This window comes from Melitaea cinxia, chromosome 10 (assembly GCF_905220565.1).
Source record: "Melitaea cinxia chromosome 10, ilMelCinx1.1, whole genome shotgun sequence".
NCBI classification, from domain to species: Eukaryota; Metazoa; Arthropoda; class Insecta; order Lepidoptera; family Nymphalidae; genus Melitaea; species Melitaea cinxia.
The window spans coordinates 3500104-3516618 of record NC_059403.1 but is presented as its reverse complement, the minus strand read 5'-3'; the positions used below and the strand labels follow the sequence as shown (position 1 = coordinate 3516618).

Genomic DNA, 16515 nt, shown 5'->3' with positions numbered 1-16515 from the left:
TAAGATGTTTAACGTAAATTATTTTTTATTTCAGTCACTTGAAATGCTTATCAAACTGAGTAACTTTTTAAAAGGCACAATTTAGTATAATTTAATAGTTATTTTTATAAAACCTCTATACACCACATTTTTGGTTTTATTTTCAGGCTGTATATGTTTCATACAAACTATCAACCACAATTAAACCCCCTTAGCGATGGAATATAGTAAAACCCGTTCTTAGCGGACGTCTGCTAACTATAATCTACATCCCTGCCAAACTTTGTCTTTGTCCAACCTAGATGGTTAGACCATCCAGCGGTTTTTGAGTTCTCGTGATGAGTGAGTCAGTGACCTTTCTCTTATATATATATATATATATATAGATTACGATGCATTATTACACCTCCTCACCATCTATAGAGCACATATTTTAAATTTCAAGTCTCTTACTTCAAAAACATAAGACTTTCATACAAACTTTCGACCCCCGTTTTATCCCCTTAGGAGTCGGTTTTTGTAAAATCAGTTCTTAGCAGATGTTTACGCCCCATAAGGAACATTCTAAAGATACATTATTTGGTCACCTTTCTACCATCCATAGAGCATACATTTTAAATTTCAAGTCTCTTACTTGCAAAACATAGGACTTTCATACAAACTTCCAACCCCCGTTTTATCCCTTTAAGGGTCGAGTTTCATAAAATCAGCTCTTAGCGGATGTTTACGCCCTATAAGGAACCTACTTGCCATATTTCAAGTTTTTAGCTGTTATAGTTTCGGAGATTTCGTAATGAGGGAGTCAACCTACCATTCCCCGTTTTAACACCAAAAAGGAGTTGACTTCTAAAGATACATTATTTGGACACCTTCTCACTATCTAAAGAGCGTGCATTTTAAATTTCAAGTGTCTTACTTCAAAAACATAGGACTTTCATACAAACTTCCAACCCCCTTTTTACCCCCTTAGGAGTCGAATTTCGTAAAAAAACTCATTCTTAGCGAATGTTTATGCTCTAAAAGAAGCCTATCTGCCAAATTTCAAGTTTTTAGATGTTATAGTTTCGGAGATTTCGTGATGAGTAAGTAAACCTACCATCCCCCGTTTTAACCCCAAAAGGGAGTTGATTTCTAAAGACACATTATTTGGACACGTTCTCATCATCTATAAGGCATACATTTAAAATTTCAAGTCTCTTACTTCAAAAACATGGGACTTTCACACAAACTTTCAACCCCCGTTTAACCCCTTTAAGGGTCGAATTTTGTAAAAATCCGTTCTTAGCGGATGTCTACGCTCTATAAGGAGCCTTCCTGCCAAATTTCAAGTTTGTAGCTATTATAATTTCAGAGATATCGCGATGAGTGAGTCAGCCTACCATCCCCCGTTTTAACCCCAAAAGGGAGTTAATTTCTAAAGATACATTATTTGGACACCTTTTCACCATCTATAGAGCTTACATTTTAAATTTCAAGTCTCTTACTTCAAAAACATAGGACTTTCATACAAACTTCCAACCCCCGTTTTACCCCCTTAGGGGTCGAGTTTCGTAAAATCCGTTCTTAGCGGATGCCTACGTCTTATAAGGAACCTACCTGCCAAATTTCAAGTTTGTAGGTGTTATAGTTTCGGAGATTTCGTGATGAGTGAGTGACCTTTCGCTTTTATATATATTATAGATTATAGATAAGAATAAAATTAAGAGCTTTTACAAGTAACTACTTATTGTAAGAGTTTTATGGCTAGTTGCCAGATTGCCCTGTAGACATTGGCAAAAAGAGACATTTGGCATACCGTATATTGTAAATATGCTACGAAACTTCACGTTTTATATAACATATAATGCACACGTAATAGCAATTTACAGTGCTATTTCACTCTACAATGCTACATTATAGAATAGGCGTAGATTTCAAATCTTGCAGGGTGATTTTTCATGGAATCAGGTCAATTTTTCGCCTAAAGGACGTTGGATTAGACGGCTGGAAATGTTCTAACTACTGATCTTTGGTAATAATTAGTATAACACGCTTTTTTTACGTGTCTTAAAATGAATTTTTTTGTTTAATATTTTATTTATTTTAAATTATTATTTCATAACATTTAATGATGCAATTAATTACAAAACTACTTCTTTTCAAATTTTATTATTTAAAAACAATAAAAATGTTTTTTTTTTTTTGTTTTACACTGAATTAACAGGTATTTGATATTTGTAGTAAAAACAAAATTACTTTTTAAAATGAGAAAAAAAGACAAATTTTATTATAATATTTTATTTCATTTATGTCCCCATAATTTTTCTGTTTTGAAATTTATATGTTACAACATTCGAGCCTTTGAAATCATTAAGTAAACCTCAGTTGTTTGAAACAAAAGCATACAACCGTTTTTAGAATTTAAATGCAAACGTGACATTTAGTCGCAGACGTACAGCTGGTTGGTTTTAATAGAGAAATAAAAAATATTTGAACGCTACTTTTATTTATTTGTCTAAAAATGACACCAGTGTTTCGTGATACCTTTCATTCAGAGTTCAAACCATACAGTATATAACGGAAATAAATATTTGTATAAACACAAATATCCACTCCGAGCGGCAATCAAACCCTTGACCGCGGGGCTTTAGGCGCCGCCGACACGCCACGGAATAATGATTTGTTAGTAATAAAATAAATTATTATTACTTAAAAAAATACACATTTACATACAATATACTAGCTGACTCTGCATACGTTGTCTTGTCGCTTAACGCTATTTAAAAATAAGGGTTGGTGGTAGAAGGGTGAAAATTTAGGGTTGTATGTATTTTTCAACGCCAAATCATAATAAAATAAAAAATAAATAATTTATCTAAAAATGTAAAAAACTTTAGGGGTGGACTAGGCTTAACATTTAGGGGGATGAAAAATAGATGTTGTTCGATTCTCAGACCTAACCAATATGCACACAAAATTTCATGAGAATCAGTCAAGCCGTTTCGGAGGAGTTTAACTACAAACACCGCGACACGAGAATTTTATATATTGGATTAAATCAAGTTAATATTATTGTAACTTCTAGTACAAAGGGCTTTGTTCGAAAGAAATTCGTAATAAATTAGGATTAAAAGCTTTTTGTTTCTTCTTTTGTCATTCTACTCGTGAGCGTATCTAATTTATAAGTTGGTAACAGTAAAACAGAAATATATATACCAACTTGTGTCGCCACAATGGCTCCGTTTCGAGTCTGGGAGACAGCCTTATAAAAGGAAGTCACGCCGGAAAAGATGAAATGGCTGAACAGTACAAATTGCTTACACAGAAATTCTATACGAATTATGAATAATAATATAACAATATTAAGTTTTGTGTTTAAATAGGTAGGTAAATACTAGAGTATGTAATTTTTTTTAAATATACACAATTACCAGTTTCATTATAAAAAATTTATATATGCCGATTAACCTTGGGTAGATTTAGAAAATTCTAATATTTTTTATATACAATAACTAGGTCGCCAAACAAGCGTGCGGTTCTAGTACGGTAGTTCAGGTAGCTTATAGACACCTGCAATACCAAAAGCATTGCCGCAAGGAGCACACACAACACTGTTTGAAAGTAGTATTAAGCTGTGATATTCTGTAAGGTCGAGGTACCCAGTCGGGCTGCTCCATTGAAAGGAGAATGATACGATTCCGTACATTCTTGGGCCAAACTGTAATGAAATGAAAATGGTATCAATTGCGCTGATATTTTATATTTTAAAATAAAAAAATATGACCAATTTTTTAAACCATATCTCTACTCATTACATTTTGGTCCAAAAGTCCCCATCTCCTTTGTATACATTTTGGTAGCATTATTTTATTATTGTTATACTTTTCTAGTGTGTAGGTTTGGTGTGAATTATATGATTACTATCTACCAACATGTAATCTATGTGATTATCTATTATTTACGAATTTCAAAATAATGGTTTTTTGGACGTAATTAGGCGAAGCTCGCGTGACGAACACTGTCATTGTTTTTCGAATGTGTCGACTGCTCTATATTTTATTTTTATAGTCTACGATTATATACCTATGTATACATAAAAAGTGTATGATTAAACCATATAATACAAAATATCAAACCTTTAATGCCTTGCTTAATATAATTTTTAAGTTTCAATTTATAAACCGACCGAATAGCAGGTTTTATATACGCCTATATTTTTCGATACATAACAAAGAAAAAACGAAAAACATTTTTAGTCCAGCAGATATGACATGAGTAGAACAGGTTTGGGCAGGACCATTCCAATATACTTATTGTCCCTTACTGTTATTACCATTTTAATGTTGGGAGATTAAAAATCCCTTAATGCTCAAATCCATTCTTCCTTCCACTGAGTACACGTAATTTTTCAAGTACCTCCAAACCTCAACCAACTTTCTTTAAATATGAAGGTTAGCTGACCTTTAACCTTTACCGCTATTAAACAGCAATAGGTATTTTCATTCTACATTGTATTAAAGGTCTACCTATATCATTATGTTTCTGACGCTTTCATTTATTTAAATGACCAATGACCTTCGTCTTTACCTATTAAAAATCATGTTTCTTTTATAACGTCAACAATAAATGAAAAATAAATTATAATGAAGATGTAATTAGCAAATGTAGGTCATAAGAAATAGTTTATATTTGTCGACATTTTATAATGTTATTGTTTCTTTTATTTGAATAATTGTGTTTGCTCGCAAACGAAAAAAAAAACCGACTTCAATTACATCAACAGTAATACAACGTAGATCGACAAAAAAATAGCCAAGCAACTACGCGTTATCAAAGATTACTCAAAAAGTAGTTATCACATCTCGATAAAATTTATATGTGACCATATGATAAACATCAGCTTTCGATTAAATTAAAAATTATCAAAATCGGTACACCCAGTAAAAAGTTATTGCGGATTTTCGAAAGTTTCCCTCGATTTGTCTAGGATCCCATCATCAGATCCTGGTTTCCTTATCATGGTACCAAACTAAGGATATCCCCTTTCCAACAAAAAAAGAATTATAGAAATCGGTACATCCAGTAGAAAGTTATGTGGTATAATACAACGTAGGTCGACGAAAAAAGCGTCAAGTAAAAACGCATTATTAGATATAACTCGAAAAGTAGTTGTTAGATCTCAAATAAATTTAAATGGGACCAATTGGCACACAAAACCTTTCGATTAAAACAAAATTTGTCGAAATCGGTCTACCCGGTCAAAAGTTCTGATGTAACATACATAAAAAAAAAAAAAAAAAAAAAAAATACAGTCGAATTGAGAACCTCCTCCTTTTTTGGAAGTCGGTTAAAAAAGAAATAATAACGAAAATATAAAAAGAAAATTTGTGCCTTGAATAAATCATTAATATTTTATGTTTATAAATTTATCATTTGTTTGATCGAGCTAATTTCAGGAATATAGATGCTGAATTGATTTGTAATAAGAAGCTTAGCATTGGTTTGTCGAATAAGGGCTGCAATTTTGTTTTTTTTTGTTTTATGTCACTGGGTCGGCAAACAAGCGTACGGCTCACCTGATGGTAAGAGATTACCGTAGCTTATAGACACCTGCAACACCAGAAGCATCGCAAGCGCGTTGCCGACCCAATCCCCAATCCCCCCAGGAGCTCTGGTCACCTTACTCACCAACAGGAACACAATACTGCTTGAAAACAGTATTATTTTGCTGTGATCTAAAATCTTTTGCTATTGGTCAACGTGTCAATAGTATGTGTTGTGGATTAAAAGCTTGTCACTGGTTGCATGTAACGCTTTTGATGGAACTGTTAATTCAATAGTATAATAGTGCTAATTGAATGATATTGTTCTGAGAGCACATCAACCTGTTAGTCCCCATTGTTGTCATTGCAATTGCAGTTGCGACTTGAAGGGAAAATAAGTTACTCTTTGTAGGAAACTTATGTGCTAACCTGAAGCGGAGCAACGTGTTTGATAAAGCTCCAACATTTCTCCTATATGAAGGAAGCCGAAAGATGTCTTTATTCAGCAACAGGACATTTGAGCCAAATAATCGATGTTATCATAATGAATCATTTTCTCATAACTTAAGAATGAAACGATAATTGTTCGAATTTTAAACACAAAAAAAAATTATAGTTTAAAAACGCGTTTGAACGTCATCGAAATAGTAAAAATATATCTAAGTTAAATTATTAAACTGGTATGTAATTGAAGTAAAACCATGAGAAATGACTATTTTAATAATTGCTACAATTTCTCTAAAGTTTTAGCTGGACAGCACATTAATATACATGTCGGAAAACTGTCAAAATAACATTAGTGTGTTTACATAACGTTCGTGAAAATGAGTGGGTTGTGCCGTACTTGCTGAGTCATAACGCTTACAGATTATGAAATAAATAATGTATAATATTTTGTGTCTAACGAAAATCACTTAAAATTACTTTGTTTTAACTTGGTGTTTGAAAATAAATGTTTAATAGTGCTCTGTGAAATTTATTTGTATTCAGTGTTTGTTAACTTGTTTATAATGCTTAAATTAATAAAATAAAACATATATAAATAATATTGATGTTAAATTAAACCACCATAATTAATTTATAGTCCTTACATATAAAGGACATGATAGAATAATGTTAATAAAATAATTATATTTGATAATTTTCATTTATGACTAGAATTGTATGGAATGAAGTGCTTTCTAATTAACGTTTATTTATATTATTTTTGTGATTTGGATTATCAGAAATTATTTTTATTTAAAATATTATTATCAGAAAATTATAAGAAAACAGCAGAAATACTTAGAATAGATATAGTTTTAGTTTTTAAATTTAAATAAATTACATTTTTTTTTCTCATTTTTACACGTACAACGTAATTACCACACAAAAAGCTTATCAAAATTTACGATTGTGACAGCGAGGCTGCGCACATATAATTGTAATTTATTCTACTTTATCGAATGAAATCTGTCGATACCCTTATTATTGTTAACGAGGGTAGAACCATAAATATTACTTACAATGCAATAATATACCTATATCATTTAATGAATCACTGACAGTAACGAATCATAAATAACGAATTTCTTTCATAATTATGTGTATTCTCTACTAATATTGGGGAAACCCATAAGGACAGACATCCAAATCGGAAAGAATATACAGGTACAAAAATCCATCCCGAGCGGAAATCGAGCAGCCGGCCGGTACATGGCCTACGTACTACTACTCTACACCCTAGCGGTTGTATAATATAGGTACCACTATAATTATAGTAAAATAAGATGCTAAAGAATTTTAACACTTAGCTCGAAAAAACTTTATATTCTTTATTCAGTATGAAGGGTTTCGTCAGCTTGACTGTTTCTCTGATATATATGTAAGTACCAACTAGTGCGGGTACTACGAAATATGTTTGTATTAAATTATTATGTTTAATGAAGGTAAATCAGTTCCGCATTAAATGTTAACTAGCAGCAAGTCTTTTCTTTGATTCCTATATGTTTATATTATTAAATACTTAAATATTTATCAGTCACCCTAGTTATGTTGGACCAAAGCATGAGAACAATAGAAGTAAATGCTTAATCAGCGGAATAGGAATAACAAATGATTTCTCACGTTGTCTCATGCTTTTTGGATAATATGTCTTGAGAAAGTTTTATTAGAATTAAATCGGGGATTAATCCAGAGTATTTAATTCTGTTCGGACGTGTCCATTGTAATTGTAAATAATTTTTAATTAAATAGTTTTAGTTTAATTAACGTAATATTTCTTTAAAAGCCCTTTCGCGCTCCCGTAAGCTTGTCTCACTCGTCAATATTTCGTATATTTTGTTTGTTTTGGAAAGCGTGTTCACTAAGGAAATTTTAGGTCATAAAATATTAACAAATCTTCGAGTTATAGGAGCTTTCAGATGGCATATTTCACCGGTCGCCGTTAAGGCTGTCTGACGTATGACAGTATCCATCCTTCTGCTGTTAAAAATCTATAACTTATGTACAGGATCAACTTTATCTAGAGTCAGTAAAGCCGGCCTTTTTTTACATTTCTTCAATGCTGTAATGATACATCTTTCATTTCAGTTGATTCCAAATTTAACCTTTCCGACTAAAAGTAATTAGGAACACTATTTTAAAGTGCACATACAATATCGCTCGTTATACATTTTGTATGAACTATCAGACATAGTTAAGATAATATATATTTTTATATAACAGTATCTTTAGCTATCGAGCGATATGAAAATATTAATATTATGATACAAGATATGTCTTAACATGGTAAAATATTATCTTGATATGCGAAATACTATCTTAACATGGTATCTTATGACACAAAATATATCGTAAGATACAAATATACAGAGTGTGCCCAGAATGCGGGGTGCGGGGCGTGTTTGTGTCGCTCTTGCTCGCTCAACCATTGTGTAACTTGGACACGGGGAAAGACACTCGTGTCTCAAACAAGTGACCCATAAAAATGAAACAACTTATTGAAAGTGTTCGAAAATATCCATGTATATGGAGAATAGACTGCGAAGAGTACAAATTAAATGATTTGAAAGATGCCGCATGGAAAGAGGTGGTAAAAGAATGCGACTTAAAAGATGGTAAGTGTTATTTATTTATAAAATGTCAGTACCTAACATAAAACAACTTTTTAACTTGGACACTATTTTTAAATGTTTAGTGAGTTTACCTGTGAGCGGTTGTTACTGAGTCTATCTTAATATTTTGATTTTGGTAGGTACGAAGTAGGTATGTTTCATCATTTTTAACCTCAGACGTAAAAACGACGACAAAATGGCGGAATGTAATCCGCTATTTTTTCACAAATCCCTCAACATGAGTATCAAATCAATATAATATGTGTATCAAAAAAGGTCTTGACTAGTAGAATGCTAGTTGAATACTCTATGACTCTATGACAATGTTGATCAGGTCCAGGCAAAACTTGTGGCTTTAAGTGTTTCCATAAAGCGTCACATACTTGTTCTACAATTTTTGAGACAGTTGACTCACCGATTCTATAGCTGAAGGCAATACGTCGAAAATAATCCCCAGTAGACAAATATCTCTAATAATTTTCATATGTTTTAGGTAAGGAGGCACGAGCTCTTTGGAAAAAGTTAAGAGATGGCCACCGCCAAGCACTCGCTAAGAAAAAAACTGTAACTGGTCAAGCAGCTACATCTAAATATAAATGGAAATATGAACAACAGATGGAGTTCCTGTTACCCTCGATGCAAAACCGTCCAAGATCCACAAATGTAAAAATCGAAGAGCATTCATCAAGAGATTCAACGATTCAAAATGAAGTGTCTGTGAATGACAGCGTAGTTGAACAAATATACCTCGATGTAAATCCTCTTAAGAAAAAGGCAACCTTGGTCTCATTGTTGGAAACAGAACAAAGAAGAAGACAAGAGAGATCTATAGAAAGGGACACATTAAGGAAACAAGTATTGCTTTCTTTTGCAGCTAAACCAGGGACTGCCCTAGAAATTTTTTTTAATAGTATGCTCTTGACTACTCAAACGCTGTCAGAAAGACTGCAACTTAAAGTTCAGCGAGAAATATTTAATATTGTGATGAAGGCAAAAGAAGAACATTTGGCTTCTCAGCCAACCTGCTTTACTGTAATACCAAACTGACCCTAAGATGCTCTATCTCGTTCCCCTTCTGTATTATCTGACTACGAGTACTCCAACCCTGTTGTTGCACCTCAATCCAGCCCACATTTTTCTAATCAATATTCATCGCCACCTCAAACAAGCTCACATAATTCTAATCAGTATACATCGTTACCTTAAACCAGCTCACGATATACCGATCCTTACACATCGCCGCCTCAATTTAATCCCGAAACGAACCAGAGAGAGATTAATCCCCCTTTGACGCAGAAGGAACATGGATCACAATTGTCAAAAATCAAAAGTTTTTTAGAAGAATCAAATTATAATAATATGCTCTGCGGTTACGGCAGTAAAGAATATAACCACTCCCTCTCTTCCCGTGGGTGTCGTAAGAGGCGACTACAAAGGGTTAACACAGTTTCACTATTACCTTGGAACTTAAAAAGCCGACCGATGACGGGATAACCATCCAACTGCTGGCTGTGAAATACACAGGCCGAAGACGGACAGCAGCATCTTCGGTGCGACAAATCCAGCCTTGCGTTCACCAACCCGCCTGCCCAGCGTGAACAAAACACATGAGTTCACGCCATTTTTGGCGTGAACTTGTGGAGGCCTATGTCCAGTAGTGGACTGCGAAAGGCTGCTGTGATTGGTCTCAAAATCTTTTCCAATCTATGTGACATCAGAATAATCGTCGACGTATTTTTCGCACTGTTGGTAGCCATTACTTCAAATGAATGACTTGAATTAGTAAAAGTTGCATACTATACTTTTGTTAACATGTTTTATTACACATTTATATAATTACGCTAATATCATACAGTTTTTTTGTCTCTATTATTTTTATGTCTGATATTTTCTTGAATATAATCGTATTTAAAAATTGTCGAAATTCTGCACACTAAATATGTTTTTTTTTTCTGTAGTTATAAACCAATTTGGCATAATTTCTAAATTTATCGTAGTTTATAAGTTATCGTTTAATTTACTACATTTAAAAAGTGACCCAATATAAATGATCGTATACGGTCGTCTCTCCGTCAGCGTTTCGAATCGGTGGTAGCTTCACGTAAATTTGACGTGCCGAGCTTGTATGGCAGGATAGGTACGAAAGTGCTTTTAAACCTACTTGAAAATACAAAATGTATTTACAGCTTAAGTTAGAATTTTTATGAGACTTCAAAAAATGAAAAAAAAAAGACGAGTAAAGTCTTATATACTGAACCCAAGAAGCCCAAAAATGAAACATTTTGTGTTAATACCACTGTATTGCCAAATAAGTATACGGTCTTCTTGATGTTAAGCGGTAACCCTAGCCCTTGGACGTTGGCAACACCAGAAGCATTACAAGCGCTTAGTCGGCCCTACCCTCTTAACACAAGATTTTTCAAGAGCTCTGGCTATCTTATTCATTCAGAATTACTGGTGTGCGGTCTTCTGTAACTTCGAGTAACTTCTCCAGTCGGGTTGTTTGAAATTTCAATGTTGTTATGTATTTAAAGTAGTGCCCTACCTCAATAAAAGTATTAGATATTAATAGAAAGACTTATCTTTAGACTAGACTTTATCTTTAATAATTAGGTACTCATCTATCTCTTCAGTTTTAAACGTAAATTAATATCTAGATAGTGCACTTTTAATGTTTTTTTTTTGAAGTGAACCTTCTTTAGGCGCATGAGGGTAATTTTTTTACGGATGAAACGGCAATGTTTTGATGAAACGGCAACGTTTTTATCGATAGCGCTGAAACAGAAATCTTTACAGCTTTATTTAGATTTGTATAAACATAAACGAGACTTAAAAATTAGTTTGCCAAAGAAGTCTCACTTCTGATATGTGTACTTTGTACGCACGCACTTTTTTTTTATGTAACTGGGTCGACAAAAAAGGTCCCTTGATGGTAAGCGATTACTGTACCTTATAGACGCCTGTAACACCAGAAGTGTCGCAAGCGCGTTCCGACTCTAACCCCAATCCCCCAGGTGCTCGTCAAATCTTACTACAAATTTCCTTATTTTTGTTACGAATGTCACTACAACAACAAACCACAAAACATATTTTCAACTTTAAGTTATAAAATTTTTATTGGATATTTTAAAACTTACAAGTCTTTTAACACACATTATTTATTATTACAATAATTACCACATATCTTTATTTATCATTATACTTTTGGAAGCACGTAACTTCCTGACATTGTTATTATCCTGTTGCCATGACTAATTAACACTCCATCGAATTACTAATAAAAACATCGTTACTCTTGCTAAGGAACCTTTCGCAAATAGAATAACGCGGGAAATTAAGTTAATCTCTCCTTATGTTACCAAGACGTGGTATTTTACAGGTATTGTATTTAATTTAACCTCTTTTCCGGTTTATTCCTACGATTATTTCGCTACAAAATCTAGTAATAATTTAACGTCGGCATTGACATAATTACTTATATTGCCTCGAGTAATGAACGTAAAGTCATAAAGAAACTAGCTATGATGACACAAAGATTCAATGCCGGGATCAAATCAAGGAATTATTAAGCAAGGGATTATTAGTATTTACACGAATCCCTAAAAATAACAAGTATAAACTCTTAAAAATTTATCGACGAATTCAATAATTATCATTTGATGGTTCTACATTTTTAGTTTTTCTTAACTAATAATAAGTTTTTACTAAAACTTGTATGTAATGTCAATATATGTGTTTTTATACTAAATACGTGTATATTTAACGTTTACAAGTTAATGGTGGGTGGTAACATGGATATGGTGGAGATTCCAGAAATTCGTTTCTTTTTTCGTTTTTAACCGACTTCCAAAAAAGGAGGAGGTTCTCAAATCGACTGTATTTTTTTTATGTATGTTACATCAGAACTTTTGCCCATGTGGACCGATTTCGACAATTTTTTTTAATCGAAAGGTGGTGTTTGTCATGTGGTCCCATTTAAATTTATTTGAGATCTAACAACTACTTTTCGAGTTATATCTAATAATGCGTTTTTACTTGACGCTTTTTTCGTCGACCTACGTTGTATTGTACCGCATAACTTTCTACTGGATGTACCGATTTTGATAATTTTTTTTTGTTAGAAAGGTGATATCCCTAGTATAGTACCATAATAAGGAAACCAGGATCTGATGATGGGATCCCAGAGAAATCGAGGGAAACTCTTGAAAATCCGCAATAACTTTTTACTGGGTGTACCGATTTTAATAATTTTTCATTTAATCGAAAGCTGATGTTTGTCATGTGGTCACATATAAATTTTATTGACATCTGATGACTACTTTTTGAGTAATCTTTGATAACGCGTTGTTACTTGACTATTTTTTCGTCGATCTACGTTGTATTACGTCGATGTAATTGAAGTCGGTTTTTTTTCGTTTGCGAGCAAACACAATTATTGTTCAGGTTTTTTTTAATTAAAGTTTAGCATATTAAACGCTTACCGTGTGTTTCTTTTTAAGCTTAAAAGGGATTTAATTTTATTAATTTTAACTAATTATATGCGTCTTCGGTGCGACAAAGCCAGCCCTGTGGTCACCAACCCGCCTACCCAGCTTGGTGACTATGGGCAAAACGCATGAGTTCACGCCATTTTTGGCGCGAATTTGTGGAGGCCTATGTCCAGCAGTGGACTGCGTTAAGCTGAACTGATGATGATGATGAAGTATATTTACGTATGTAAAGGTTTATTGACAAAAAATGAGTTAAATTGTGACCGAAAGGTATAACTCCTAACAATTTTTTTTAATGGTCCTACAATCTTAATCCTAATCAAAATACCTAAGATATCAAGTCATATTCCACGCGTAAAAGAAAAGCCAGAACGTTAAATACAGCTAAAAATTATGAATTTTACCTCTATTTTACTTTCTGGCTTAAACATTAACTGGCATTAAATAACTTAATCGTTTGCTGTGTTTTAAGGGTAACATACCTTGTGAGTAAGAGTGTGGCCAGAAGATAGAACACGGAAGGGTGCACCCCACACTCGCACTCAGATTGCGGCGTGGCGGTCTGAGTCTCCATGCCTGCGCCCAGTTTGTGGTAGGCGATGTACGCTCGCGCTGGACTGCCGTGAGGAGCAATTTTCGTGGCCTTAACTTGCTTCTATTCCAACTGAATCTGCTCATCTGGTCGCTGTGACCCCAACTTCTAACTGCGAAATAACAACATTTATAAATTTTGCACATACCAGTAATACCCAAGTACGAGTACCTACTCATTACATAGTTTCTGTACTTTTAAATCAAAAGAATGTATTTATTTCTTAAGTTTTATCTTGAATCGTACCTATACCCACTTGTACTAATTGAAAATATTTATATAGGTTCAAAATTAGAAAGATCTTGCATAACTAAATAATTGTGATTGCTCGCAAACGGAAAAAAAAAACCGTCTTTCATTACATCGACAAGTGATACAACGTAAGTAGACTCAAAATAGTCAAGTAAATCCAGGTTATAAAAGATTAATCAAAAAATTGTCATCAGGTCTTCATCAAATTTAAATGGGACCACAAGAATCATTAAAATTATTTACAAACATTAAACTGCTACTGCCCTGTAGTAGATAATATAGCTCACTACGTAATAGTAGATATTTGCCATATAACATCCTTTGATTGATAGTTTGAACCTATGTAGTTTTGCTAGATTCCGATTGATGGCGTCGCGACAGTACGCACCGTCATATAAATACGCCTCATCAAAGATTACTTGAAAAGTGCTCATATATATAAAGTACTTATCTTATCTTTTATATGAAATTCTCAAATTCTCATGTTACAATCTTAGTTACAATACTCCTCTGAAACGGCTGGACCGATTTTTATGAAATTTTGCGTGCATATCGGGTAGCTCTGAAAATCGGCCAATATCTATTTTTTATACCCCTAAGTTATAAAGGGGGGGGGGATAAGGGGATTAATAACATATATGGCAAAACAACGTTTGTGGGGTCAGCAAGTATATCTATCGAATTTAAATAGAACTATGAGACAAACAGCTTTGGATTAAAACAAGAACCATAAAAATTACTATACCCAGTGAAAAGTTATGCGGTATATTTAATACAACGTAGAAATACAGGATACAATCGAATTGAGAACTTCCTCCTTTTTTGGAAGTCGGTTAGAAAGAACAAAGTAAGAATCAATTTTGTACTATGTTTTGCCATATTTTTGTTTCGTGAATGTAGGGATTTTTTTTATACATCTTGCCCAATTTCGGTCTGTTATCGGAAGTTATGTACATACATTTCGGTGATTAATTTCTATTTCCGCGTATCTTGCGGGTATTTGCCGTAAATTATAATGATTTAAATCAATGAGTGCAAACTACAAAAACTTTGACCATAATATATTCATAGCTGTAGATTTTAACATAGTATGAAATTATTAGCTGAAGAACTAAAATTTACACTTTAATAAAACGAGTCAAAGTTTTATTACAGTGATAAGTTTTAGCGACGGTAAAGTTTTGAGTGTAATAACTTAAGTGAAAGCAATATTTTTTGAATCCTTTCATTTTTCGAATTTAATGAGGGAAAAGTTTTCTTACGATAATATTAATTTTCTTACTACTACTTACTTAATTTTCTTACTACTTACGAAATATATGTTATACAATTAAGCTGTAAATGGTCTAATCAGACAATATATTAGACAATAAACTGACATAGCTTCACAATCTGGTTTATATTTCAAATGGAATAAACTATATTATTTCATAACAAATAAAATAAAAACTTATCGTATAAATATTTATTTGAACTAATAGTAGCTTCAATGGGCCAAATATAAGTAATTTTTTTGCCTTCTGAGTTACAAATTTTTATAATTAACGAAGAATAAACAAAAAGAATAATAATCAAAATGTTATTGATTAAAAATAAATGTTTTTTAGCTGATGAAGTTGATAGTAAAAGAGTGAAAATTTAAAGCCAGTAGTAGTAGCGAGGCGTTTGGTGCGTTTTCACGTGCTTTAATTGTGACGGGATTAATTATCGCCTATAAGACCCTAATTTTTTATAATTCCAATAATGTCATACAATACTATTGACTTCTACAAAGCTTACATTACATTTACATGGCATTATTACACAGCATCGATATGATTATATAAGATAAAATAGCTAGGTGCATAGGTACTAGGTAAACTTTTAATATGTACATTAACTTAGTATATTTTTTTTTCTTCAACAAACAAACATAATATGTCGATCCCAAAAAATTTAGTATTAATTATTAATTTATTTATAAATTAGTACTTTTAAGCTGTTTTATACTATATAGTACAAAAGAAAAATACGAAATAAAGAATAAGCTAAGTTTTTCGAATGAAAATGTTTTAATACATTCGCCAAATTTACGTTTTGAAACCTTATAAAGGTTAAATTATAATATTAACCTTATAAAGCTTAAAAGTTTAATTTTCCTAATACACTCATCTGCAAATAAATATGAATCTATTTCTTGGAATCTAATCTTTTATGTTTTATTCGATGAGTTTTCTATGCTTTCTTAGCGGACGTTGAACTCGTAATTCTACTGCGGAATACTACGGCACTACTGCCACCTCTTTTTACTATAATTCGTAGTTTTTATAGTAGCACTACTATACTGTAAATCTTAATGAATCCTTTTGAAGATTTATAAGTTAAAAATACAAATAAAAAAGTTTACACGGTAAATGGATGTTTAATAAATATAAGAGTATATTTCAACAAAGCAAATATTAAGATATAATATTAAAAACATTACTACACTAGGCAATAAACCTAATAATTAATTAGAGGAATAGTATAGGTCAAAAAAAAAAAAAAAACTAGGTGAAATAGTATACAAACACTTACAAATTCATTTGTTTTCAAGCCGTATATTT

The 16515-nt window shown here is 32.5% G+C and overlaps 1 protein-coding gene across 1 annotated transcript in view; it reads right to left on the bottom strand.

Moving 5' to 3' along the window:
• LOC123657348 overlaps window positions 1-13660 on the bottom strand; it is a 49675-nt gene extending 36015 nt beyond the window's left edge. Inside the window, exon 1 of the mRNA XM_045592913.1 lies at window positions 13569-13660. Within this exon, the coding sequence (XP_045448869.1) occupies window positions 13569-13660 (92 nt within the window). The remainder of the gene's footprint in view (window positions 1-13568) is intronic.
• Window positions 13661-16515: the final 2855 nt, after the last annotated feature.